A 26,478-nucleotide genomic window follows, 5' to 3' on the forward strand; every position below is an offset into this window, starting at 1 on the left:
GGTCCAGACGACAAGCAGAGGCAATATACTAAAAACGTCTGCACCTTTTCTGTTCATTGTTCTAATTTTTCATGACAATCAACAAAACAATAACAGGTAACTGAAATACGGATCAATTATAACACTAAGTAGTACCTGGGAAGATCAGGACATATAGCTGCTCACAGGTTATCAAATATAACTGTTCACAGGGCCTCAGCAAAGATCTTTCTCCTCCCTTACTAAGACTGGTGGGAAAAAGTCAGTACGTCCTAGATGAACTGAGCTCCTGGGCCAATCAGAGCCCTGAACAAGTTTTCAAAAGTATACTGTATCTTTCTTCCTTCTTCCTATCTGTGCCAGACTAGTCATTACTCTGTAACAGCTTTAAAGTAAGGAAACACCACCTGCTGGCCAATAGGAGAAATACACCAAGAATTTAAGGCAGTTTTACAGTCTTAAAATCCACTGTTTTGCCACATTGACAAAGCCCATTCACTTAGAATAGGCTCTGTTGGAATTGCCACATGGTAGCTGCTAGTGCAGCTTGAGAAAAGGGGGCCTTAATTCAGCTAACAATTTTCTATAAAAAGTAATTTGATCTACATTGGGCACATGTAGCCAATGTAAGGTCCAGACCCTCTAATTCTAAAGTCAAGGTATCTCCTGCACTTCAGGTACACCACAGATTCGCAAGTTCTTGTGATGACCTCTCTTTTGTAGAGCAAACCCTTGTGTTGCGCTGTCAAAGCTGCTACACAATTCTTTGCATCTTATCTGGCATGCTCATCCACCTGTGTCTTAAGGTCCTCCATACAACCTCAGTTCATTTGTCTGCATGTACAATATCTCTTTTTCCTACTACTAATTCCCGCATCGCTTTTAAGTAAGTTCACCAAGCACATCTCATAGTCTCTCGGGTTCTATCCTGCTTATGCTGTTCACCCCTAGAAAGTATGGTATCTGTCTCTGAATCCTGTGTTGGGAGAAGCATGGTGAGGACCCTCCACCCGCAATAATATAGCTAGTAGAGCTCTCGAGCTAGTGAGTATAGGAAGTGATTGCTGTGTAACACAGTAGATAACAGCAAATAGACCTGTATGGTCCATCCAGCCTGCCCAACAAGATAAACTCGGCATAAGGTATGATGTGATACTACATACATATACTTTATCTATATTTGTCCTTTGCCATTTTCAGGGCACAGACTGCAGAAGTCTACCCAGCACTAGCCTTATTCTCCAGCTAATTAAGTTGAATCTGTCCAGCCACAATAGGAACTCAGATCATAGAAGTCTGCCCAGCACTGGCTTTGCATTGCTTACCAATTGTATTTCCAGTAATTGGGAAGCACCACTAAGCTTGTTTGGTTCATGCCTTCTATACAGGATTCCTTTGGTTAAGGTGAGATTGGAGCTCTAGGCAGAAGCTGCCATTCAAGTTATTGCTTCCTCTCCATTACATGCCCTCTTTTTAGTACAGATATATCAGATGCTGGTGATGGAGATCTTCAGGAAACCGCTTCACTCTTACTCTGTATTGACATTTTATTTGTTATACTCACCTATCGTTTTATTAGTATTTTCTAAACCACCTTAGATCACAGTGCACAGGATCCTTTAAAGGAAAGGAATGGAAGGTTGTACCAAAAGCATACAGGTACAATGTGCTCTCACTATTTGTGCAGTTTTGGTTCAAAAAAAAAAATGTGTGAAACACGATGCCTTGTTCCTATGGGAAATAACAGGGTTAGAAAGGATGACCACTTCCCCAGCAAACCAGTGCCACCAGTGACTCCACTCCTTTCAGTTTTGATATAAAACATCAGCAAATAAGTGAAAAAGCACGTTTTAAAATACTCATGTCTAAATAGCCGAGAACACAGCATGAAAGGCGATTGGTTACATATACGTGTTCGTGAATGTGCAAAACACAAATCTTGACTACGTGAATAGCGAATGCACGGAATCTATGATTCTTAATAAAAGCATAAACTGTCCAAGTCAAGTCTTAAGCCATAATAACTACTGTAGTGGTGTGTATGGCCAATATTTTGTCAGCAGATTTAGGTATATGAAATAGTCTTTGAATCAAAAAGACAATCTCACATGTGATTGTGTGAGATCTTGTAAGTTGGCTAAAGTAACTGAGGCCTACAAGTTGTAGGTAGAATTCCTTAAGGATAAAGGGGATGGAATTCTAAACGCATTGAATTAAATATCTATGGTAAAATACAGTCGCTAAGAGTTTTCTTGTTCTTGTGTTGACAGTGCAAAACCAAAAGATTTTGATTTCCTGAAGGTTATTGGAAAAGGAAGCTTTGGAAAAGTAAGTAGGTTTTTTATCTCGCTCTCTCTGTGGAGATGGTTCTCCCATCAGCAGTGTAATTCTGGAGACCACATCTTCAAAAAGATATAAACGAGATGGAGTTTGTCCAGAGCAGGGGCGTAGCCAGACTTCGGTGGGAGAGGGGTCCAGAGCCCGAGGTGGGGGGGGGGCACATTTTAGTCCCCCCCCCCCCGCCGCCAACCCTCCCCCACCGTGGGCTACCTTTTTTTTTTTTTTAATTACATTTGTACCCCGCGCTTTCCCACTCATGGCAGGCTCAATGCGGCGGGCAATGGAGGGTTAAGTGACTTGCCCAGAGTCACAAGGAGCTGCCTGTGCCGGGAATCGAACTCAGTTCCTTAGTTCCCCAGGACCAAAGTCCACCACCCTAACCACTAGGCCACTCCTCCACTCCACTTTGCTGACGTCAGAAACAGAATGAAGCCTTCGCGGAAAGAAGAGGACCTCCTCAGCTGGTGGGGATTGGGGTCCCCTGCCAGCAAAGGTAGCCCACGGCGGGGGAGGGTTGGCAGTGGGAGGGAGGTCAAGAGGGTCATCGGCAGGGGGGTCCAGGGCCAAATCTACAGGGGCCCAGGGCCCCCTGGCCCCACGTATCTACACCACTGGTCCAGAGGGCAGCTACTAAAATGGTCAGTGGTCTTCATTATAAGCATATGGGGACAAACTTAATTTCACTATGTATACTTTGGAAGAAAGATGGGAGAGGGGAGACATGAGATGTTCAAAACATAAATGCACAGGAGGTGAGTCTCCTTTCAACTGAAATGAGAGAGAATGAGATGAAGATGAAAGGTTACTCCTGAGCCTGTCCCTTAAGAAAATACTTCTTTATGGAAAGGGTGATGAATTTGTGCAATGGCCTCCTGGTGGAGACACTGTATCTTAAATCAAGAAGTCTTGGGACAAGTCCATAGGATCTCTAAGGGAAAGGAAGGGATAGTAGATGGCACGGATGGGCAGACTGGATAAGCCATATGATCAGGATGCTTATGTGCCTTTTGATAAGTAGCGATGAATATCGATCCCCGAGTGGCCATCCTGACTACGGCAGGAGAAGCTCAGCAGTAGTTAACTGGATAGTGCTGCTGAATTTAGCTGTGATCCCAGTGTACCACTGTCCAGGCAGTCCACTGATTGTTTGGTGGTACCTGGATAACTGTCCAATTAACTTACGATGGCCTTTTTCTGTCCTAAGTTGTAGGTAGCTATCTCTCTGGGTATCCAGGTCTAATTTAGCTGCCAACCGTCAGTGTTTCTTAAATGCTGACCAGAATCGGCTCCAAAGGTGCAGAAATGCTAACACACTTACATCTATACCAAAGCTATAAATGTGATGTATGTATTTGCTAAGAGATACAGGATACACATAACTCTGGGAATCCGTCTGTGTGCGATCTTGTAGGTGCACAAACTTAAATGTACGTGTATGGCCTTATTCATTTTTTTTTTGCCTATTCCATGTGTAAAAACTGGCTTTCATGCTGAAAAACCTTATTAAGATTACCCCCCCCCCCCCATGAGTGCTTGTTGCTCTCACCTATGTAACAGCCTTGGTGTGTGTTAAAACCCTAGGTCTTGAAGAAAATTGGAATTTATTTATTTGTTGCATTTGTATCCCACATTTTCCCACCTATTTGCAGGCTCCCATTTAAGTCAATCTCCCATGAATACTGTAGAAGTGTTTTTATTAATACTAATCCGTGTGCCTGCATTTCTCCCTGCTTGCCTCAGGAGAAAGTGTAGTTTATTACCTGTAACCAGGGTTCCTCATAAACAGCAGAAGAATGTAGCCACACTTAACTCACCTGTTCCTATACAAAACTTACTTTTTGGTTGCTATGATAGGCTGAAGAGGAAAGAAGCATCTGCCCAACACAGGAATCCCCGCACATGCTCGGGGCAGCCAACAGCAAAGAAATGTAAAGGCTCTGTACACAGGTTTCATCCAGAGGACTTCACCAGAGAACCCCTCCCCCCCCCCCCCCCCCCCCCAATTATAGATGAGAAAGGAAAGCACAGTTGCTTATGATTAACATCTGAATACAACCAGTTGCTGCTCTTATGGTTTTTCCTAACTCTGGTCATGAATACTTGGATATTGGACTCTTCATTTAGGTGCCAGAATATGACTTCTTTCCTAGTTCATCGTAAAATTGCCTTTTTGGTACATAGAAGTGATCTGATAACTGAAATGTTTGCATTCATTTGTATTATTTTCTTCATATTATACAGGTTCTTCTAGCTAAACGCAGGTGTGATGGTAAATTCTATGCTGTGAAAGTTCTTCAGAAAAAGACCATCCTAAAGAAGAAAGAGGTAGGGCGATTGTGAAGAAACAGTACGTTTTAAGCCTGTAAATGTAAAGTAATACCTCGGTTATCGTCGATTTTTTTTTCTGCGAAAAATTTGTCTCAGATTTTGTCGGCGTGCCCATGTGACCTTGCTGCTAATTTTGCAAAAACAAAGGGCGACCCACGCGTTCTTCTGCTCAGTGTGGCGTTGTTTCTCGTTGTGTGAGCATCACCCCGCATGTCTAGCCAAACAATTCCATGTTAAATGTTCATTTATTCTTTACATTAGTCTTTTATATTCATTTTATATAATTTTTTTTATTTTTAGTAGTAAACACTATATTCTGTATAAAATGTTTTTGGTATGTATTTTGGAGTGTCTAGAGCGAATTAATTGGATTTACATTGATTCATATGGAAATAATTGTTTCAGATTTTCCCGATTATTTTCAGACGAATTATTAACGAAAACAGAGGTATCACTGTATTAGATATTTTCCTGTTCTAATTGTTCTGAAGTGTATTTCTCTTATTTGTACTGCAGGTTTCTTTGCTCCTAAAGCTGTTATAGGGAACTGAATGTTCTTTTTATTTAACACAAGCAGGAAGCATGCAGTAGTATAGTTTTAAAACTTGACTGGGATCTGATTGGCCTAGAGTTTGAAAAATTACCCAGTAGTACTGGCTGTTGCTTCAGTCCTAGCCAGGAAGAAAAGAGAGCAGAATCTTTTTGCTGAGACTCAGTAAACAAACAGTTATAGATCCTGATCTTCCCAGGTACTTTTCTAGGAAGTATGCAAATGTTTAGTTTTTTATCATTTACCTGTTTTTGTTTGCTAATTGTACTATTTTGTTTATTTTTAAGACAAAAAAATAATTGTTTGACTGTGGCTATCTGGACTAAATAATCCTGGTGATTTGTGTGTTGGGGGTCTGTGAGTGCTTTCTGGGAACTGTGGGACCACTGGGAGTGTTGCTCCAGTAACCTAGAAATCACTGGGGATAACTTGAGAGTGGGAGACTAGCCCAGAGGTGGTTGTGACCCGGTCAGTGGGAGGAGGGTGCTAGTGTTAGGGTTACCATATTTTGTCCTCTGAAAAAGAGGACACATGCCACGCCCCTGCCCCCGCCCACATCACAACCCTGCCCCGCCCACACCACACCCCTTATGCATCCTCTCCCCACCCTTTCTCGCTCTCACCCCTCCCCCGGGTCACATATTCCCATCTACTGCCCTGGTGGTCTAGTGACCTCTTTGTGGCAGGAAAGAGCCCCCCTCTTTCCTGCCCGGAGCGCTGCCCTTGCCCTGCATCCTGTTGCTGTGTGACTGTCTCGGGATTCAAAATGGCCGCGAAGAGTTGAAGTGGCCTTGCGAGACTTCAACTCTCGGCGGCTATTTTGAATCCCGATACCGACACACAGCAACAGGATGCAGGGCAAGGGCAGCGCTCCGGGCAGGAAAGAGGGGGCTCTTTCCTGTCCCGAAGTGGTGACTAGACCACCAGGGCAGTAGATAGTAAGGGAGGGGAGGGGAGACTAGGATAGGTCTGCCGCCCGCCCACCCGTTTGTCCAGAAATCCGGACAAATGGGCGGACTGGCAAAACCCGGCCGGACACCCAGACATGTCCTCAAAAAGAGGACATGTCCAGGTAAATCTGGACGTATGATAACCCTAGCTAGTGTAGACCACAAGCAGCAGGTGCAGGAGGACCTGAGCTGTGCTGGGGAATAGACCCTATTAAGTGGCCAAGGTATAACCCCAGGTGTGGGTGGCTAGGTGTTTCCTGACAGTGAGAATCTGGCTTTATCTATGCTGAACTACTAGGTTATTAGTCCTTTGTCTTTCTGCACCCTCCTCCCACCTTCCTGCCAGGCTTGGAAATTTTATAACCTACTGAACTCCAGCAATACAAGTACACAGCATGCAACAAAATCTCAAAACATTTTTTCATCAAGGAAAGAAAGCCTCAGGCTCCTTACCAATGATAATTAAAATATTCACATCACAGGCTCAAAAAAACCTTCCAAATACCAGATTCAGTTTTAATAAATACTAAATATTAAGTGAAAGTGTGAGTGCTGGTAGAGACGGCTGCTTGTTAGGAGAGCTTCTGGTATCCCCTTGCTGAATCCTTGATTCCAGAGTATTTAATTCAACAGTTTTGTTTTTTTTCTTTGAAAATTGACAGAGTATCTAGTTAAGGTGTGCAGGAGTGATTGTTTAAGCCTAGCAAGCAGGATCAATGTTATCTGTCGCCAGCTGTAAAATGCTCTAAACAAGTGCTTCAACCTTCTGTGAATCACTTAATCACTCTCCAGAGTATGATAGATTCACACTTAACTTTTGCCCTACAGGTATCAAACGTGCAAAACTGGATTTTTTATTCTAAGACAACGCCGATCAATTAAAAAATATCATGATATATTCCATTCACTTATTCTTTGCAATGTTGTTTATACCCGTCACACTTTAAAGAAACTTCGATCACTCTAGAACACGGCTATTAGGTTACTCTGCTGTGCCCATCGCAATGATCATATTTCACACTTGCTGAAATATTATCATTGGCTCCCCGTTGAACAAAGGATTACTTATAAAATTGCCACTCTTACCTTTAAGGCCTTTAGGCTTGGTATCCCCAGCTATCTTTCCTGTTTAACTATTCCTTACTGCCCCCCCAGAACCCTTCTTCTTTAAAATGATCACCATTTAGTCCTGCCCAGTCCAAAACTTGGACTCCATCACTGCACATTCTTCTTCCTTGCTCCTCACATTCAGAATAATTTTCTCCTCTCTTTCCGGAGCAATTCCTCTTTCAAGGACTTTAAAACTGAACCTGGCTTTTCTGATTAGCTTTTGGAGAAAGTTTCTTTCAAACTACCAGTGTTATCCCTTAACCCTGTTTTTTTTTTTTTTCTTTTTTTTGAATGTGTAGGTGTTTTGCTTTCTTTTAGTTGTACCTGTCTTTAAACTTAATTATCTTGCGTTCCTTTCCTGTTTCCTATGTTAGCCTGTACATGCTCTGTTGGGCCTGTCAGCTAGAATGGTATAGAAAGTTTTTTGCAAATAAATAAATTAAAGTAGATCTGGGGAAAGCTACTTTTTATCCCTGTGGCTAAGTAGCATGGAATTTTGCTGCTTTTGGGGGCTCTACAAGTACTTGTGACCTGGCGTGGCCACTGTTGGAAAACAGGATACTGGGCTAGATGGAGCCTTGGTCTCAGTAGGACAATTATGTTCTAATCACATGAAATTACTTTTTCAGCAAAACCACATCATGGCAGAACGTAATGTTCTCTTGAAGAACCTCAAACATCCTTTTCTTGTGGGGCTTCACTATTCCTTTCAAACTTCGGAAAAGTTGTACTTTGTTCTGGATTATGTCAATGGAGGAGAGGTGAGTACATAGTATGGCATGTTATTTCTGCGTTGTGTGTGGGGTGGTGGTGTTGTTTTGGTGAATTCAGAATTGTTGAACACTTTTGCAGACAAAAGAATGAAATGATGTTGAAAAATATGTAAGTGCTGAACTCAAATGCATTTGCATTTTGACCTGCATCTTCCCTACAAGTATTTAACCTATATGGGTTGTGAGCCTCTTCACTTTCTGGAGATATCCCAGGTTGGGACATTTCTAAGCAGAGAACGTGTATTCTGCTTAAACTAGTCCAGCCAGATACTTTAATATTTTGATAATAGTGTGCATGTGGTTTGTTGGAACAAAAGATAGGATTTATCCAGTAACACTTATATATTGAATTAACAAAATTTATTGTTGTATAAGAGCACTGGTGTGTGCATGCATAAGATATAAAAAAAATCACGGAGAAATTCCATGACCGAGAAGCTTGTCCACCCCTAGAGACATAAATCACTTCGGTGTAACCTCGCTTGGGTGAGTTTATACTCTGAGAATTTCTCCATTACCTTAAAATATTTCTTGTGCTTTTTTTCACATATGGCATCATAGTTTTTCTGGGACAATCTTTCTATCCATTTTTGTTCCATTTAATTTTTACTCTGGTTTTTTGACATTTGACTATTTCCACTACTAGGCAGGTTTTCTATATAGGTACGGATTGTTTTTGCTTTTTGCAGGATGTGCCTACTGGAGCTTCGAAGGGGTTTCCTTGCATTTCCCTCCCAGTCCCTACTAGCTTGAGAGAGAGAGGGTGTTACAGGGGACCTATCTTAATTCTTCTATCCAGGCCAATTCAGTAATAGCTAGCTATTTATTTATTAGGATTTATTTACCACCTTTTTGAATGAATTCACTCAAGTAAGAATAGATCAAACATGAGCAATAGGCAATTACAGCAGTAAAAATATTAAAAAACAATACACAGTATGGCATGGTATTCTATTTACAAGGTCAACATAATACGTAATACAACATTATAATTGATAGTGAAGGGTAAAGCAAAGCTGTAATATATAGAAGGGTAAGAAAGTAGGAAGAGTTAGAAAGTAAGGAGATTGATTTAAAGAAAGTTGCACATGAGGTCACAGAAATGGTTAAATGTTATCTCAGCTAGAGTAGGAGTGGATAAACATGTCCTGCTGCAGTATATGCAGCCTGAGTACTTGTGTGTGTGTGAGTGAAACTAATGAGTTAGTTACTTCTTCTAGTAAAGGCCTGGTTGAAGAGCCAAGCTTTCACCTGCTTTCTGAAGTAAAGATGGCCTTGTGTTAAGCGCAGCCTTTTCAGGCAGTGCATTCCAGGGGGCTACTACGGAGAAGGCTCGCTTGCAGGTATCACAGCGTGTAACGTCTTTTGGAGAGGGTGTGGTTAGTGAAAGTCCTTGGCAGTGTGTGGAAGATCATCCTATTTTTCAGGTACTTGGGGCCATTTGCTTTCAGGGCCTTGAAGATCAGACATAGAGTTTTAAATTTAGCCCTGTATTGTACTGGTAGCCAATGAAGCTTTTGCAAAAATGGTGCGATATGGTCGCCTTGCTTGCAACCTTCTATAAGTCTCTCTCTTGCTGCTGCATTCTGAATCAACTGGAGCTGGTGCAGGCTCTTTGTAGTCAGACCAATGCTATGCCATTGTTTATAGCATAGCATGATCTTGGAGAGAGTTTCTTTGCTTTTCTTTTAGTAAAAAAAAAAAAAAAAAAAAAAGAGGATACCGAAAATAGATGCTAAGCATACATAGGATTAAAAAAACACTTTGAAAGTGGCTTTGATTCATTCTTGTGTTTTGGGTGTTTGTTGTTTTAAATTTTCTCCTGTCTTTTTCTCAAATAATGGTTCTGGATTGGTTAATCCTTTGATTTATACTGCAAACCAGGACTGTGGCATTTTTGAGTGCCAATAGTTTTATCTGTGGGGCTAGACAACTAGAAAGCACTGTGCAGTCTCATTCCCTTTGATCACAGAAGCATTTGCACACTCTCTGGCGATTTTAAAGAAATAAATCTGAAATGTCTTTTATTCTATAAAGATGTGATTTGTATTAGAATGTGATACATATTTTTGACAATTCCTTTTTTTTTTTTTTTTTTTTGGGTGTAGCTGTTTTTCCATCTGCAAAGAGAGCGTTGTTTCCTGGAACCTCGTGCCCGCTTCTATGCGGCAGAGGTAGCCAGTGCCATTGGCTACTTGCACTCTTTGAATATCATCTACAGGTAAGAACTGGGCATAGGCTGTGTGATCTAGAACTCTCCACTGTGGTGATGCTAGTGATGGGTTATGGACCACATGAAACTTATCACTGTATAATCTTTTGTATGTTGCGCATGCTTTTAGTTTTTCTGTAAAACGTCTAGTGCTCCTTTATAAAAGAACTCTTTTAGCCCAAATATTTCTTTGTGCGGCTGTTCCATTGACACTTTTGGCATCTTTCTTAATCTTTACAAATTTCATTGACTGTGGGAGTTTGTGTTAAAAAAAAAAGATTCTCAAATGGGGGAGACAATGTAATTCTAACCAGGGGAAACAATTTGTTGATAAAAATATGTCAGTTATATCAAGAAGACTGAATGAACTTGATGCTATCCTGCGTTTCAGCGCAGCAAGCGCCTGTCTTGGGAATCGGATATTCCCGTCTAGGTGACAATAGAAAACTATTATCCCCCTGTACTGCCATTCACTGGCTATCAGCCAATAAGTCGCACTATGACATAAAGCTGTAACGCTGTCAAAATGATGAAACAACATGTAGAAATGAGAATGTTTGTGTTACAGCTTTGTTATAGTGTAAGTTATTGGCTGATATCCCTGTACTGTCATTCACTGAGCTGGCTAACAATTTTCCATTGTCACCTACACTGGAACATCTGACTCTTGAGGCAGGCGCTTGCCGAGCTGAAATGCACGACTGCGTCAAATCCATTCAGCTGTCTTGATATTCTGAACTTACCAGCCTTTGTATCCTACATATTTTTATCAATAAATTATTTCCCTTGGTTGGAATTATGTTGGCTCCCCCCCCCCCCCCCCCCCCAATTTTTCTTTCTTCTGTTGTGCTTTGGGGGCAGTCTTTGCTTTTGAATAAGGGGTGGGGGGATTCTCTCCAGCATTTGCATCGTGTAGCTTTTTGAATCTGTGTTCCAAAGAAATGGGTCTGTTTCTGCAATGCATGATAGTTGCTCAGTTTTAATCATTGCCTTTCCCTTGTAGGGACCTTAAGCCTGAAAATATTCTCTTGGATTGCCAGGTAAGTGTTATGTTCATTCAAGATTACATTCACTGTATTTAAGTGTTTTCTTGGCATTAAAAAAAAAAAAATTGTGCTCTCCTAGTTGAGGGTGAGCTGCATATGCATGAATTTCACTTACTGGTTGACCGTCATAGGAATTTTGTACTTGTAGTTCTCGGTTCATTTCTTTTGCTGTTTTTAGCAATATATTAATGCTATATTTTTGGTAGAGGAGTCGAACATGTTTTCAAAAACGTGTCCCAACCATTGCTGGTATATCCAATTCCCCTTTGTTGAGGAATTTCAAGGTTACAGAATACAAATAGTCATTCTCCCAGAAGTTGGGCTGATTGTAAAAGCACGGAAGTCACATTCACATGGGTTCATTAACCCTACAACAAGACTTAAAAAGGAACCAATCCAAATTTTCTGCAGGATAACTGCCCCTTCATAATGAATACCCAATGACATTTTTGAATTTTTAAAAAGGAAATGAGAATGACATATATTATGGAATGCCTTTCAATCTGTTTATGCTGGTGGGTAAATTCTTGTGCTCAGCCTGAATATCCATTTTTGTTCAAGAAGGATCGGGTGTAGTTCTATTGCTCTTTTCCCATAAATCATATTTAGCCTAGATGGATGATTAATATTGGTGCTAGTTATCCCCTGTTGCTTGTTGTATCATATTGATTGATTTGATCTTCTGAAGAGGCTACAGTTTCAAAAACGATTACTTTTTAGAAACAAAGCTAAGTGTTAAGTTACACTGTGTATGATATAAAATATTACATTCCTCCTCCCCCTTCCATACCATATTCTCCAAAAACTTTAAAATTTAAATTAACTTGAATCTTCCCCCTCTGGAAAGGGTCATGTGGTCTTGACAGACTTTGGACTCTGCAAGGAAGGAATGGAGCCAGAGGAAACGACTTCCACATTTTGTGGAACCCCGGAGGTATGTGAGTGTGTCTCTAACTTCTTGCTTTCTACAGGCACTCTTCTAGTATACAAAGCTCCCTTCAAGAGATGGGAATGTGCACACAGACCCACTTCATTAGCCCATGCAGGGATCTGCAAACAACCTTACACACACCTTTTATCCCTTAATACATCATCTGACCCTGCCTCAAGCACTGTGCTCTAATTTCATTTTTATTTCCCATGTATGGATTCTTGGTTTTAGCTCGCAGCTTTCCTGTAGTAATTCAAGGCGGGAGGGTTTACAATCTGACTTTGAGCCTGGCACTGCTACAGATAGCATGCGCTGAATGCGAAGAAGCCTACGGGACTTGAATGGTCTCCTTCACAACTAACTGGTAGTGCTGCTGTGTAAAAGGAACCCAAAGAGAAAAGCAAAAATACTTAAGTATTCTCTGAGGACAGCAGGCCATCAAGTCTTGCTTGTGGATGACGTCACCCACATGTGAGAATTGTCTGGCCTGCTTATCTTGGGAGAACAGTGGGATTTCAAACCTGATTCTCAGCCCACTGCTCTAACCATCTGGCAAACAGTATGGCTGTGCAGTACTGTTTGAACTTAACTATTTTTTTTTTTAGTACATGAGGAAAAGACCATCTACTAATGGGATAGACGCAACTGGGCGGTAGTTGGCAAGTTCGGATGTTTTTTTTCTTGGTATCTTTTGGGATTGGGATGAGTAGGATATTGCCATATTCCTCAGGGAAGAGGCCTTGTTGGAGCATGTAATTTATGTGGGATGGGAAGTCTGTTATGAAACGATTAGGGGCAGATTTTAGTAGGTAGCTGGGGCAAGTAGCCAGTTTGCAATTGGTGCTGGAGAACCTTTTAATCGCCTGGGTGACTGTTTCGATGTTGAGGAGCGTGAAGTTTGACCAAGTTTGGTCTGCTAGGTATACTCCAGGGTTAGGATCCAAACTATTAATGAAGTTTTCGGTATCAGTGTTGTTCTGAGGTAGCATTTTGTGTAAGTTGTGCAGCGCTGCGTACACTTTGTAGCGCTATAGAAATGCTAAATAGTAGTAATAGTAGTATCTCCTCCTCCATTCTATACCTTCTATACTCCCTTGCCCCCTTCCCCAGTGAGTTTCTATCTTCCTTCATTGCCTCTACTTTCCGCATATCCTTCAGCTCTCACCTCTCAATTAAATTTCTCTCCTATTCTTCCACACCATTTCCATCTCATCTACCCTATTCATGTAATACCTCATTTTCCGGTTTACCCCATGCCTCCCCCAATATTCATTCTTTTACACCTCTTGTACCCCATGCATCTTGTGCATCCTGTCTTCCCTTCCATCGTCTGATAGGAGCCTGTCAGCAGCAGCTGGTCATGCTTTCTCTTGTGCTCAAACCCCAACTGACCTCCACATTCATACATCAGCATTTCTGTCTTTTTTTTTTTTTTTTTTTTTTACTGTGCCCACACAAGAGCCAAAGCAGTCAGCTGCCATGGCGCAGGTCCTGGGTACGTCAGGTAGGTGGCATGTGCAGTTGCTGAAGTAGCCTAGTGGTTAGAGCAGCAAGCTGTGAACCAGAGACCAGGGTTCAAATCCCGCTGACACTCCAAGCCGCCTAACCCTCCATTCCTCAGTCACTTGGTAAATTACATTGGCTTCCTGTTCGTGTTCAAGCTGTGTGTTAGTGGAGATTGGATGGCAGAGGCAGGGCTGGTGGTTGGGAAGCGGGGTTAGTGCTGGGCAGACTTATACGGTCTGTGCCCTGAAAGACAGATACAAATCAAGGGGCTGGTGGTTGGGAGGCGGGGCTAGTGCTGGGCAGACTTATAGGGTCTGTGCCCTGAAAAAGACCGATACAAATCAAGGTAAGGTACACACAAAAAGTAGCACATATGAGTTATCATGTTGGGCAGACTGGATGGACCGTGCAGGTCTTTTTCTGCCGTCATCTACTATGTTACTATTACTATGTTCTGATTTTTAATACCGCATATGGAAATGCTCCTTGTTTAGGTGACTGGGTTATACTGTCACAAAAAGGTCCTATCAGTAAAACTCGCAGTTGGAAGCTCTTAGATTTTCCATTGGTAAGAGAGATCACAAAGTGCCGAATATTAGATTTTTTTTTCTCTCTTACTATCGAGTTATTTTTGTGTGGGACCAGCTTCCACTTCAAATCTGTACGATGAAAGACAGTTTTTCGCCAAGCCCTTAAAAGTTAAGTAATATAACTTCTGTGATATTCAGTACAATAATTTTTGTATTCCCTGGTTTTGTTTTCCAGCTGTTTTGGTTTTTATGATCAACAATGATTTGCAGAATAAAAGACCCATATAGCATAGTGTATTGTAAGCCCTCTGGGGACAGGGAAATAACCTACTGTACCTGACTTGTTACTCACCTTGAACTATCACTGGAAAGGCGTGAGCTAAATATTAAAAATAATTAAAAGTTGAGACCTTACAAAGAACATTGATTACAAGTTTTTTTTTCTTTGAATCTATATCATGGTATTGATGCCTGTTCTAGCGGGAGTGGAGGAGTGGCCTAGTGGTTAGGGTGGTGGACTTTGGTCCTGGGGAACTGAGTTCGATTCCCACTTCAGGCACAGGCAGCTCCTTGTGACTCTGGGCAAGTCACTTAACCCTCCATTGCCCCATGTAAGCCGCATTGAGCCTGCCATGAGTGGGAAAGCGCAGGGTACAAATGTAACAAAAATAAAATAGATACTCTTGGAGATTCTACATGGAATGTTGCTACTATTGGATATTCTACATGGAATGTTGCTATTCCACTAGCAACATTCCATGTAGAAGGCTGCGCAGGCTTCTGTTTCTGTGAGTCTGACGTCCTGCACGTATGTGCAGGACGTCAGACTCACAGAAGCAGAAGCCTGCGCGGCCACATTGGTGATCTGCAAGGGCCGACTTCTACATGGAATGTTGCTAGTGGAATAGCAACATTCCATGTAGAATCTCCAATAGTAGCAACAGTGGAGGAGTGGCCTGGTGGTGGACTTTGGTCCTGGGGTACTGAGGAACTGAGTTCAATTCCCACTTCAGGCACAGGCAGCTCCTTGTGACTCTGGGCAAGTCACTTAACCCTCCATTGCCCCGTGTAAGCCGCATTGAGCCTGCCATGAGTGGGAAAGCGCAGGGTACAAATGTAACAAAAATAAAATAGATACTATTGGAGATTCTACAAGGAATGTTGCTATTCCACTAGCAACATTCCATGTAGAAGCCTGCGCGGCCACATTGGTGATCTGGAAGGGCCGACTTCTACATGGAATGTTGCTAGTGGAAAAGCAACATTCCATGTAGAATCTCAAATAGTAGCAACAGTGGAGGAGTGGCCTAGTGGTTAGGGTGGTGGACTTTGGGCCTGGGGAACTGAGTGACTCTGGGCAAGTCACTTAACCCTCCATTGTCCCATGTAAGCCGAGTGGGAAAGCATGGGGTACAATTGTAAAAAAAATAAATAAATATTGCAGTACTGCTGATACAATAAGAGGGATTTCGTTAGCTTTTCTTTTTTTCCTCCCCACTACATAGTACTTGGCCCCAGAAGTGCTAAAGAAGCTGCCCTACGACAGGACTGTGGACTGGTGGTGCTTGGGAGCTGTTCTCTACGAAATGCTTTACGGTCTGGTATGTTGTCTCTCCCTCTCCCCCACAGGCAGAGAAATACTAGCAAGCAGCTTTCAGTTGTGAACTGTGATTTGAGCCTTAGAATTTTCTTTTTTTTTTAAGTTGGCAGTGCATGGGAGAGTTGTCTCTGGCTGCTATCTGAGCATGCTGGTGTGATTTTTATTTTTTTTTCAGTCTGTGCTGTGTTATTAATCACTGCCCAAATACTATTTTAGGCTGACTTCTAGCCCCCCCCCCCTTCACAGACATATGCAATTAAAATATACCATTGTCTTGGATGCCTCATTTAAAACTGACAGATTTATGCCATTAAGTGGCATTAAGTAGCCAAATATGAATCAAAGCAATCTTTCTTCCAAAATGGAAATAAACTTTTTTTTCTATTCTATTCTCTAGTCACTTAATCCCTAATATTAGGTTCTAAGTGACATACAAAAATTTGTTTTAATTCTGTAGCTTCTAATGTCTGCAGCAGTCAATCATTAACACAATACTTTGAAAAATAAAGTTTATATCTTAGCCCAGAACGTTGGTAAAACTCCTATGGAAGGCAGCTCTATAACTTGGGTGGCTTGTAGAAACCTATCCTATAAAGCAACATAAGCCTCTACTTGTCTTTATAGCAGGGCTGCTCAACTTCAGTCCTGTAGGTCCGCAGGCAGGCCAGGATCCCAGGGAAAACGAAATGGTTCTCTCTCTCTCTCTATCTATACGCTGCACCCCAAGGGTTTTTATAGAACTCAACACAACTTGAACTGCTGCAACTTGCAAATAAAACACATCGACTCTTATATTTACAATCCTGTTCAAGATCATTAGCAATGTGCTTTCTCTGCTCTTCCAATATACTTTTTGCTGTAACATAGTAGATGACAGCAGAAAAAGACCTGCACAGTCCATCCAGTCTACCCAACAAGATAAACTCATATGTGCTACATTTTGTGTATACCTTACCTTGAATTGTACCTGTCCTTTTCAGGGCACAGACCGTATAAGTCTGCCCAGCACTATCCCCGCCTCCCTCCACCGGCTCTGGCACAGACCATATTCACGCCACTGCCTGACCATTTGCCCCTCCTGTTGTGCCAGCAATAAATCCAAATCTTTGTTACTCCTGACTCCAATCCGCTACTTTTAGGCTGTCCTCCTTCCAGTAGTGCACCTCGCAAGGCTACACTCCGGCCTTGAACAGGCTTCCTCTGTCCTGGTCCCGCTCTCAGGCTGGATTCCCCTTGTCCATCTGAAACTCACACCTTCTCCAGTTGTTACTCATGGGGCAGCAACTGCTCCTTTAGTCGGCTTGTGTTTATTCCTTCACTCAGGAGCCCTCAAGAGTCCTTGCAGGGGTACAGGCAACCAAAGACCATTGGCTCTTTTATTAAACCCAAACTCCAGCTCTGCTGTCACTCTCCATAGGGAAACCACTTTTCTGCATCTTATTTCAACACCACTCCCTCTTAGGCTGGGATATCTCCCACCAAGGGCATCCTACTTTTTAACCCACTGGCAGGGATCTCTCCCCCCCCCCCCACCAGGGCTTCTGGAAAAGTCTAGCTGCTTTTAGTAATACTCATTGCATGGGGCATTACATGTACTACCAGAGTACTGGATACTACATTTAATTAAACGCTGGCACCAAGATCTCTTGCCACATTGTTAGACGAGCTTTGTGTCACTCCTGAGCAGCTTTAGTAATAGCAGGATAACATATTTGTTTTGTCCCATAAAGGTTTGAGAATTTCTAAAATATAAATACAACTGCATTCAAATCCTTTCAAAAATAAATGAGAAGTGTCATCATGATCTTTGCAATATTTTAAATGTTAAATTTCTTAAATGCAAATTCTGAGATCTTAGAGATTCCATCAAGAGATCTTGTTGGCAAAAAAAAGAAAAAATCTGATTAAGTGAAGGAACAGTTTCACGGGAAAAATGAACATCAAACAAATATTTAAGTACATCTCAGAGTCGTACCAGGTGGTCTTGGAAAGTTTATGAACCACAAGTTTAAATGTCTATTATTCATTTATTTATTTGCAGCATTTGTATCCCACATTTTCCCACACACAAGCAAGCTCAATGTGGCTTACAAGTCAGTAAGAAATAGGGTCAGGTATGGGAGGGGTACATGTGTAAAATAAGGTACAAAATAAGGAATAAAATGGTCCTTTGAGGCAATATAATGTAGAGTCTATTGAGTAGCAACAGTAGAGTAGGCCTTACAAAACAGAGGTCTTTAAAGAGCGCCTAAAGTCTTAATGATCATGCAGCGTTTTCACACAGTTCGGTAATGCATTCCACATCTGTGTTCCTAAGTAGGAGAAATTAGATGCATAGGTGGTTTTGTATTTAAGACCAATGCAACTGGGATAATGAAGATTCATTACGAGATGATCTGTTTCTGTTCCTCGCCGGAAGATCAAGTAAATCATATAATCCAGGGCTTCACCATAGATTATTTTGTGGACCAAAGCTTGAAGGTAATTCTCCAACTGTTTGATCATAAGATAAATGAGTCTTGGGTTAGCTTAATATTCACATCTATAAGAACTTTAATATCCTCTTCCAACACCCTGCATCTTAGCAGGAGTGCTCCTGGTTCTTTACCATATTATCCACGCTAACTGAAGCAGATGAATCGGTAGATTTTTATTACAGCTTCTTCCAATTTAGTTAACATGGTCCTTATGAGGACCATGACTGCCAACAGGACCCTCTTTCTGAGTTGGCAAAGAAGTAATTCCCACATTCTCCAGAGTTTGACTGATCCACAATCGCTGGAGGAGATCTCACCTCCAATAAAATTCCACCCCTCTCAATCCCTTTTCCAACATAGAGCCCTGGCTTTTAGGCTTCAGTAAAATATTCACCCCAGCTCCTCTTCTAGGGAGAAGCAAGCCTGTGACTTCTACAACTACTGCTGCCCCTGCAAGCGGAAGTGAAACTGGGCATGACAGTAGGTATAGCTGGTGGTGATAATGTCTCCAGGCTCAACTGCAGAGACTCTCTCCTTGGTCAGCTGCAAGTTAGAGCCAATACTGTTGGTTTATCCCTCGGGGATTTGATAACAAAAGTCAATCTGCTGCCGCCGAGTAATAGGGGGGGTCAGGGTCAAAGAGGAAAAGACCCAAACTTCTCCCTACATTTCGATGGCATGGTACATAGGTAACAAAATGCTGGCAAGCCATCTTGACTCCTTGACTGCTTCCCCAGAAATGTCATTATTCTAAACATTGGTATGCGTAAGCAGCACCTAAATATGTAGCAACGTTATGGAATTACCCCATAGTGGCTAGCATTTTATTTTTTTCTTAATTGTTTCCTATCTTATCTCCCTTTTCTAAGTAGGGTTGTGTGGGCGGGGTTTTTTTTCTCATTCATCCAACGTCCCTTCCCTCAAACACCAGTGCCTTAAATTAAAACTGCCTGGCCCTGCCCACACAGCCTTCCCCCATCTGTTCCCTCTGATTATTGCTTTTTCTGTTTTAAGCTAATGGGTTTGGGAACTGTAGGGTGTTGGCACTTAGCAAAGACAAGAAATCTCTGCTCTCAAGTCATTCACATAACTGTGGAACTCCAGTCAGTTTTTCAATGAGTATGATGATATGTGGCCTGTTTCTGTTCTTTCCTAGCCTCCATTTTATAGCCGGGATGTGTCTCAGATGTATGACAATATCCTGCATAAACCTCTTCAGCTTCCTGGGTGCAAGACAATGGCAGCCTGTGACATCTTGCAGGGGCTTCTGCACAAGAACCAGATGTGTAGGCTGGGGGCCAAGATGGACTTTGTAAGTGGTGCTGCTATTTTGTTTCCTTTATTCAGGATGCAGGTATCTGTATTTTTAGTTTAATTGTTCTATAGAAGAGAGTATGGATGGATTGGACTGGTTCAGTAGCTAAATGTTATAATTGAGAAATTAAGTCTTACCTGATAATTTTCTTTCCATTAGTCTGTGCTGCTATTCCAGAATCTGTGGGATAGTTGTATCCATCCACCAGCAGGTGGAGATAGAGAACTGAAAACTGAGTTGAGACATGTCTGTTGGCAATCCATTCCAGCTTCTCAGTATTTTATGTAGACAAGCAGTAAGAAGAAACTCAGAATAAACACAACAACTTTAAACTTGCTAGCCTAACACTAACCAGATGAGCACACGTGTGGACCTCTCACTTCTGGACAACTTATAAGAACAATAGATATGCATGAAGCACAGTGCAAGGTGACTGTCGTTGTTTGAACTATTACCAACTAAACATCTCAAATCTTTGGGCAGGCCTCTGGAATAGAGGGAAGGACTAATGGAAAGAATTATCAGGAAAGACTACTACTACTTATCACTTCTATAGCGCTACAAGGCATACGCAGCGCTGTACATCATACCTAACTTCTCCTTCCATTCTGTAGCTTCCCACTATTTCAGAACCTGTGGTATGTTTAAAAGCAATCCCTAGAGTGGGTGGGATCCTGGTGCCTCCGCCATGAGGACCAAAACCCTAAAACGTTTTGGAACACACTGCAACATCCACTCTGTTGTGCTTGGCAAAGGTATGCAGTGTTGACCACGTTGCTGCCTTACAAATATCTGCTGGGAGACAGTAAGGTACTCTCCACCCAGGAAGTCGCACTACACCTCGCAGAATGAGTCTGCAAGGCCTGAGGATCCTGTTTTCCCCACAAGCAAATAAGCTGATGCAATAGTCTCCTTCAGCCATCTAGCAATTGCCTGGGCTTGGAAGTTATGAGGCTAAGCCTCTGCTTACCAAAATGCACAACAGTCTGTCCAATTTAGGAAACTCATAAGTGCATAAGTATTGCCATACTGGGAAAGACCAAAGGTCCATCAAGCCCAGCATCCTGTTTCCAACAGTGGCCAATCCAGGTCTCAAATACCTGGCAAGGGATTCCAATAAAGTACAAAACATTTTATACTGCTTATCCCAGAAATAGTGGATTTTCCCTAAGTCCATTTAATAATGGTCTATGGACTTTTCCTTTAGGAAGCCGTCCAAACCTTTTTAAAACTCCGCTAAGCTAACCGCCTTTACCACATTCTCTGGCAGCGAATTCGAGTTTAATTACACGTTGAGTGAAAATTTTTCTCTGATTCGTTTTAAATTTACTACATTGTAGCTTCATCGCATGCCCCCTAGTCCTAGTATTTTTGGAAAGCGTAAACAGACTCTTCACATCTACCTGTTTCACTCCACTGACTTCTAGATATCCGAGGACTCTATGCACATCAAGTAAGCTTCAAGGAAGAATACTGAGCCTCTTTTGTCCTCTCTGTGAAAGGACAGAAGTCCATAGATTGGCTGGCTGAGATGAAATGTCTATACCACTTTCAGAAGAAAGACCCCTGCTCAAAGTTGAGAAAGGGATCCTGACAAGAGCCTGAAGCTACAAAACAGTGACAATCCAAGCCAAGGGCTACAGACTAAAGCTCCCAAAACACCATACATGTGTACCCCAATTTGAGACACAAGATGTCTCTATTGTGCAATGACTGGGAACTAGGGACATGGGAGGATGTCCACACCATTATTTTCATACCATTCCTGGTCAGCCCAGGAAGGGAGAATCTGGCTTAGAGGTTGGGAGATGCTTGAGAATTGATGGTGAATTATAGGAACAATATATATAATTTGAATTATTTATCTTCTAGCTAGAGATAAGGAATCATGTCTTCTTTAGCCCAATAAACTGGGATGACCTGTATCACAAGCGGATCACACCACCTTTCAATCCCAATGTGGTGAGTCAACTAGGATTTGAGCTACTGAGCTTTTCATTGAAGTATCACGGGTGCGGGAGTGATAGAAACTTATGATTTGTTTTTTGGAAGGCCTCAAATGCAGCCTTATTAACTCTGGATAACATTAAAATGGGACACACACTCCATTCCATACCATTTTTACAATTTTCTAAGCTAATAATTTTGGCTAGTGAACAGTCTCTGACCTGGAAGTTTGACTATTTAAGAAATGTCATTTTACCACTGTAGGGGCACTTAAATCTAACCAAAACAGTTCATATATACTGGATTTATCAAATAACCCTCTTGACCAGTATGAAACTTAAGCGCTAAAACTGCCCTATTATCAAACTGAGAAAAATATTTTAAAATAAATTAAAATAGTGGCCCTTGGAACTATAAATCACTTATACAGTGTCTGTGATTAGACACTTAAAGGTGTCAATATATTCTCATTCATGAAGACACCATTAGTGCCTTTTGCATATTCACCTCTCTACCGTGCACCAAATGTGGTACAAAATGTGCTTGTGCTAAATTATGAAAATGAATAGCTCACTTATCTTGTTCTCCTTGAAAAATAAGTCACATAGATTATGCTCTTCAAAGGTGCCCCTTTTACTTCTTTACACGTGCCCAACCACGGGTTTCATTGTCTAACTTCTTTAGGGACTCAGGTGACAACTTCAGAGCTCCTAGCAAAATTCCTGATATGCTACCAAGTGTGGGCACATTAGCATTTTTGTTATAGTTCTCAGAAGGTTATATGCATATCGCTGCTGATGTTGCTGCCAAGCTCACTAAACTTTATAGAGCGCAGATGTTATGAACATCTTAAAAAAAAAAAAAATCAAACCTCAAACTTAAAATACAGTACTGTATATGCACATTAATATGTGCAGACAACAATGTTTAAACATTTTTTTATTAAGAAAAGCACAATAATTACAGACGGAACAGTGTTATAACAAATTGCCATCAAAATAAACATTGAAAGAAAACCTTACATCTCCCCACCCCAAATATCCCCTCCCCCCAGCCACCTTCCACAACTAACCAAAATTACCCTACAAAAACATCCAGACCCTCCCACTTTCCTCCAAACTAAAAAAAAAATATCAATTACAGCCACAGAGGACCTGTGTTCTTATGGTCCTCTGAGCAGCAACCAACCAACAAGAGGGGGGGGGAGCCCCCAGACTATATCCTCCCTCCCCCAAAAGCAAGAGGAGGGGTAGATGGAGAACCAGAAAAACATCACGGTAAACTGATGTCAAGTTGAAAAAGTAAAGTAACTGTGGTATCTGTAGGGTATTAAGGAGCAAACTACAGCCACGTGAACTAAGGGTTGGTAAGTAAGAATCCCATACTAGCAAGAAGTGTCTTTTGTGTTTCAGTGAGTCCCTAGCATTTCTGGCCTCTCAGGTGGCCAAGATGCAGCCGATTCCTCCAACGCCAATATGCCGGGGGATCTGACAGTATCGAATACTGGAGAATACACTTAAGGCTCACCAAGCACATTTTGCAAAATAGGGTTGCCCCCTTGTCTAACCCTCCCACCTAATGTGCAGACACCAATATATTAAATAACCATAACATATAAAGAAAAAATACTATAATAAGAAAAAGCACTAAAGGTGGCTCAATGAATGAATGAGAACAATATACAGATTACAGACACTTGTGAAAATATAAGTGATTTATAGTTCTGAGGGCCACACATATATGTTTAATAGGTCAATTTTTGCACTTAAATTTCATACTGGTCAATGAGGAAGGGGGCACTTAAAATAGCAGAGGTGGGTGTAAAGACGTTTCAAGCACTCCTCTCCTGCCCATCAGTTCTTCCTTCCATGTTCAGTATATAGTATATGTAAATCAGAATCTTTTTGTATTTTCAGGCAGGTCCAGGTGACCTACGACATTTTGATCCAGAGTTTACCCAGGAAGCAGTTCCAAACTCCATTGGTCGAACCCCGGACCTGGCTACTGGCAGCTCTGGTGCTTCAAATGCATTTTTAGGATTTTCTTATGCACAATCTGATGAGAACTTTCTAGGTTGAATGAGAAACATTTTAATGTAATATTTTTACTTAACTGGACTGTGTACCATTTCTACTGCTCCAAAAATAACACTTTAAAGTGCAAAGAAACTGCTCATTGCACATTAATATTTTTTTTTTTTTCCAAACAGTTGCATTACTGTAACTTGCATACTTGGCAGTGGTGCTGGAAGCCACTAGCTAGTATTCTGGAAGTAAGTTACTGCTCCACTGTATCCATTTCAGAAAAAGTTTATATTTGTGGTAACCAATATCATTAAATTAAGGCTAAAATTGGACATGTAATACTTAACCATTTTTTTTTCTTAACTTAACCAATATTAGGCAATCTACTCCTCTCTATCCCCCTAAAAAAAAAAAATCCTTTTTCCCCCCCCAGTGGGTATTTTTTAAAGATGTCCTCATTTTTTTCACCTTCAGAACCTTCCCCCTCAAAGTTAGAATTTTTAAAAGCTGGTTATCCCTGTAGTCCAGCATTAGACGTGACTACACTATTTGTAACTAAAATATATATTAAAAATATTTTCAAATGCCTGGTATCCAATAATAAAATCAGCAGTGATGGATGCTATCTGAAACCAGGTAAAAGAAAAGGGCGATACATCAGCCCAAGCCATCTTGGACTGATGTGAGAAGAATTTTTCTGAATCTTGTTCAAATTTTTCCCACTCATAAGTAGGTAGTGGGGAAAAGGTAGAGAACACTTCTCTCCCACCCCTTCCCCAATCACCACCACACAACTGGCCTGGAAATACTTTTGATTTGTTACTTTTAAATAAACTACCTAGAACAAGCTGCCATGTTGCTATACCTCATATAATGGAAGCACTAACCACACTGCCCACCCCCTACCTTGCCTGTAAGGTGCTATTACCAACACATATATGCCATGATTCCTCTTAAGGAGAGAACTAGGTATTTCTGTGATCCTTGGCACTGAAGTCAGAAACCAGGTTCTTACGTGCATTTGTAGGACTTAAAATGAACTGAGTACCCACAGAATGAACCAAAGCATTCACTTGAGAGTTTTTCTTATAAATCAAGTCAGATTTTTTTATCCATAATTCTGCATACATGCATTAGGACGACTGCATGTTTAGTACAAGACATTCCACTGTGAGGTGGTATGCCTCTATTACAAGACCAACCACAATAACAAAACATTGTGATAAGTTAACTGTTCATGTCCTGTATATGAATTAACTCCTAAATAATTGTTTGGCCTTCACTCGTAGCTTAAGCATGTTTCTCTTTTGATCAGTTTGCTGAAGCATTTAACTGAGTATCTAAAAATCCAACTTGCACTTCTATCTAAGCCTACTGTCTTTTAGTCACTGTTAAGTATTGGAATATATTTGAAACCACTTCTACTCCAGTGTAGTGCAGTCTTAAAAAAAAAATGTAATTCTCCTGCAAATGAAGTGAAAGACCCAAGTTCTAGTTGGTGCTATAACATCTGTAGGTAATCGCACTTGCATTTTTTTTTTGATTGTACTGTATTTTCTTTTTGAGTGCAATATCTATGGTTTGATTGCATTTCTTTGCAGAAACTAACACATCTGGTCTGCAGACTATCCTCTCTGCCTTACTCAGTATATCGTGAAACTTCCTCGATGTCTTCCAACAATCCCTTCATATATTAGAACAACACAGGTGCTATAAAAACAAATACCCTGGTGTGTAGGGAGCATTCTTTCATGTAAGGTGCACACTACTGGCACTGGGCTCTATTTAGGAGTTTTTTGTTTGTTTGTTTTTTTGGTGTAAGGGAGTGACGTTTTGCCTTCACACATGCCTCTGTTGCACTAAAATAACAACAACAACAAAAAGGTAATTGAGTTGTGCAAGACCTTGTCTAGGGTTAAACTATTCCTGACTGTGTGTGTGTAGAATAAAAAAAAAACTGCTCTAGAAATTGATGTACTTGGGTTGTGGAGAAGACCCACAGTACCTCTGCCTACTGTTTAACAACATGTTGGTGGTCGAGATGGAAGATTCTTTTACTAAGCTGCAGTAAATGTTTGCCTTGATGTGCCCTTCTGTGGGTTTTTCTCCACACGCTAAGGTCTTGTTTTTTTTGTTTTGTTTACTGCAGCCAGAGAATGGCTAATAGTTTTTTTTCAATTAATGGCCATGTGTTAACATTGTCTTTGGTATACGGCCATTAAAAAAAAAAATTGCCATGGGAGCACTTGAACTTATTTTGTAGGTGGTAAAGGGTTCCTCCGCTAATCAGTTACCATGTTTACATGCTGATTAGTGCTGGAAAGCCAATGCTGTACCCCCGCTGCAAAAACATAAATATTTTCTAGCACACACTAGATGCCTGAGCATGTCCTGTAGTAAGCCATGTTAAGCTGTGGTAAGTGTGCAGTAGTGCTTACTGCAGCTTAGTAAAAGGACCCCTTTATGCACAAGACTTTTTCCATACGCATTGTAAGTGATTTTGTTTTTTGCACAAATTGTTACGTCTGAAAGAATCCCTCCTTTTTTTAACTGTCAAATGGCTTTTATATCTTTTATGTATATATTGATTAATAAACATAGTTATTATAGTGTATCTTGTTTGTAATTTTTTTTGTCACAAATGAAAGATGAAGGGCAGAGATGGCTGACTTGAGCTTTTCTGCCAACCATATAGCAAAGCTCCCCCATGAGTCTCCCTTTACCTAGCAAAAGTCAGGCTTCCTGCTGGTTGCACAGTTTAGCTCTCACCACTGTTTTAATCTTCTGTACCAGAAAGCGTATAATGCTATGCTCTGGCCATGGTAAATGGGGAGATATATATTTGACTGTCTGCACATAA

At 41.2% G+C, this 26,478-nt stretch overlaps 1 protein-coding gene across 2 annotated transcripts in view; it reads left to right on the top strand.

The window, feature by feature from the left end:
• Positions 1 to 26,199, top strand: part of SGK2 (serum/glucocorticoid regulated kinase 2) — a 49,804-nt gene extending 23,605 nt beyond the window's left edge. Inside the window, exons 5-15 of one of the 2 annotated variants that reach the window (XM_030212385.1) lie at positions 1,579 to 1,638; positions 2,250 to 2,307; positions 4,561 to 4,644; positions 7,887 to 8,018; positions 10,139 to 10,251; positions 11,246 to 11,282; positions 12,136 to 12,222; positions 15,761 to 15,856; positions 19,489 to 19,644; positions 21,520 to 21,609; positions 23,511 to 26,199. In XM_030212385.1, the coding sequence (XP_030068245.1) occupies positions 1,579 to 1,638; positions 2,250 to 2,307; positions 4,561 to 4,644; positions 7,887 to 8,018; positions 10,139 to 10,251; positions 11,246 to 11,282; positions 12,136 to 12,222; positions 15,761 to 15,856; positions 19,489 to 19,644; positions 21,520 to 21,609; positions 23,511 to 23,672 (1,075 nt within the window). In that variant the 3' untranslated portion in view covers positions 23,673 to 26,199. The remainder of the gene's footprint in view (positions 1 to 1,578; positions 1,639 to 2,249; positions 2,308 to 4,560; positions 4,645 to 7,886; positions 8,019 to 10,138; positions 10,252 to 11,245; positions 11,283 to 12,135; positions 12,223 to 15,760; positions 15,857 to 19,488; positions 19,645 to 21,519; positions 21,610 to 23,510) is intronic. The other variant, XM_030212386.1, reaches the window with a different exon arrangement.
• The last annotated feature ends 279 nt before the right edge of the window (positions 26,200 to 26,478 follow it).

Source organism: Microcaecilia unicolor, chromosome 8 (assembly GCF_901765095.1).
Source record: "Microcaecilia unicolor chromosome 8, aMicUni1.1, whole genome shotgun sequence".
NCBI classification, from domain to species: Eukaryota; Metazoa; Chordata; class Amphibia; order Gymnophiona; family Siphonopidae; genus Microcaecilia; species Microcaecilia unicolor.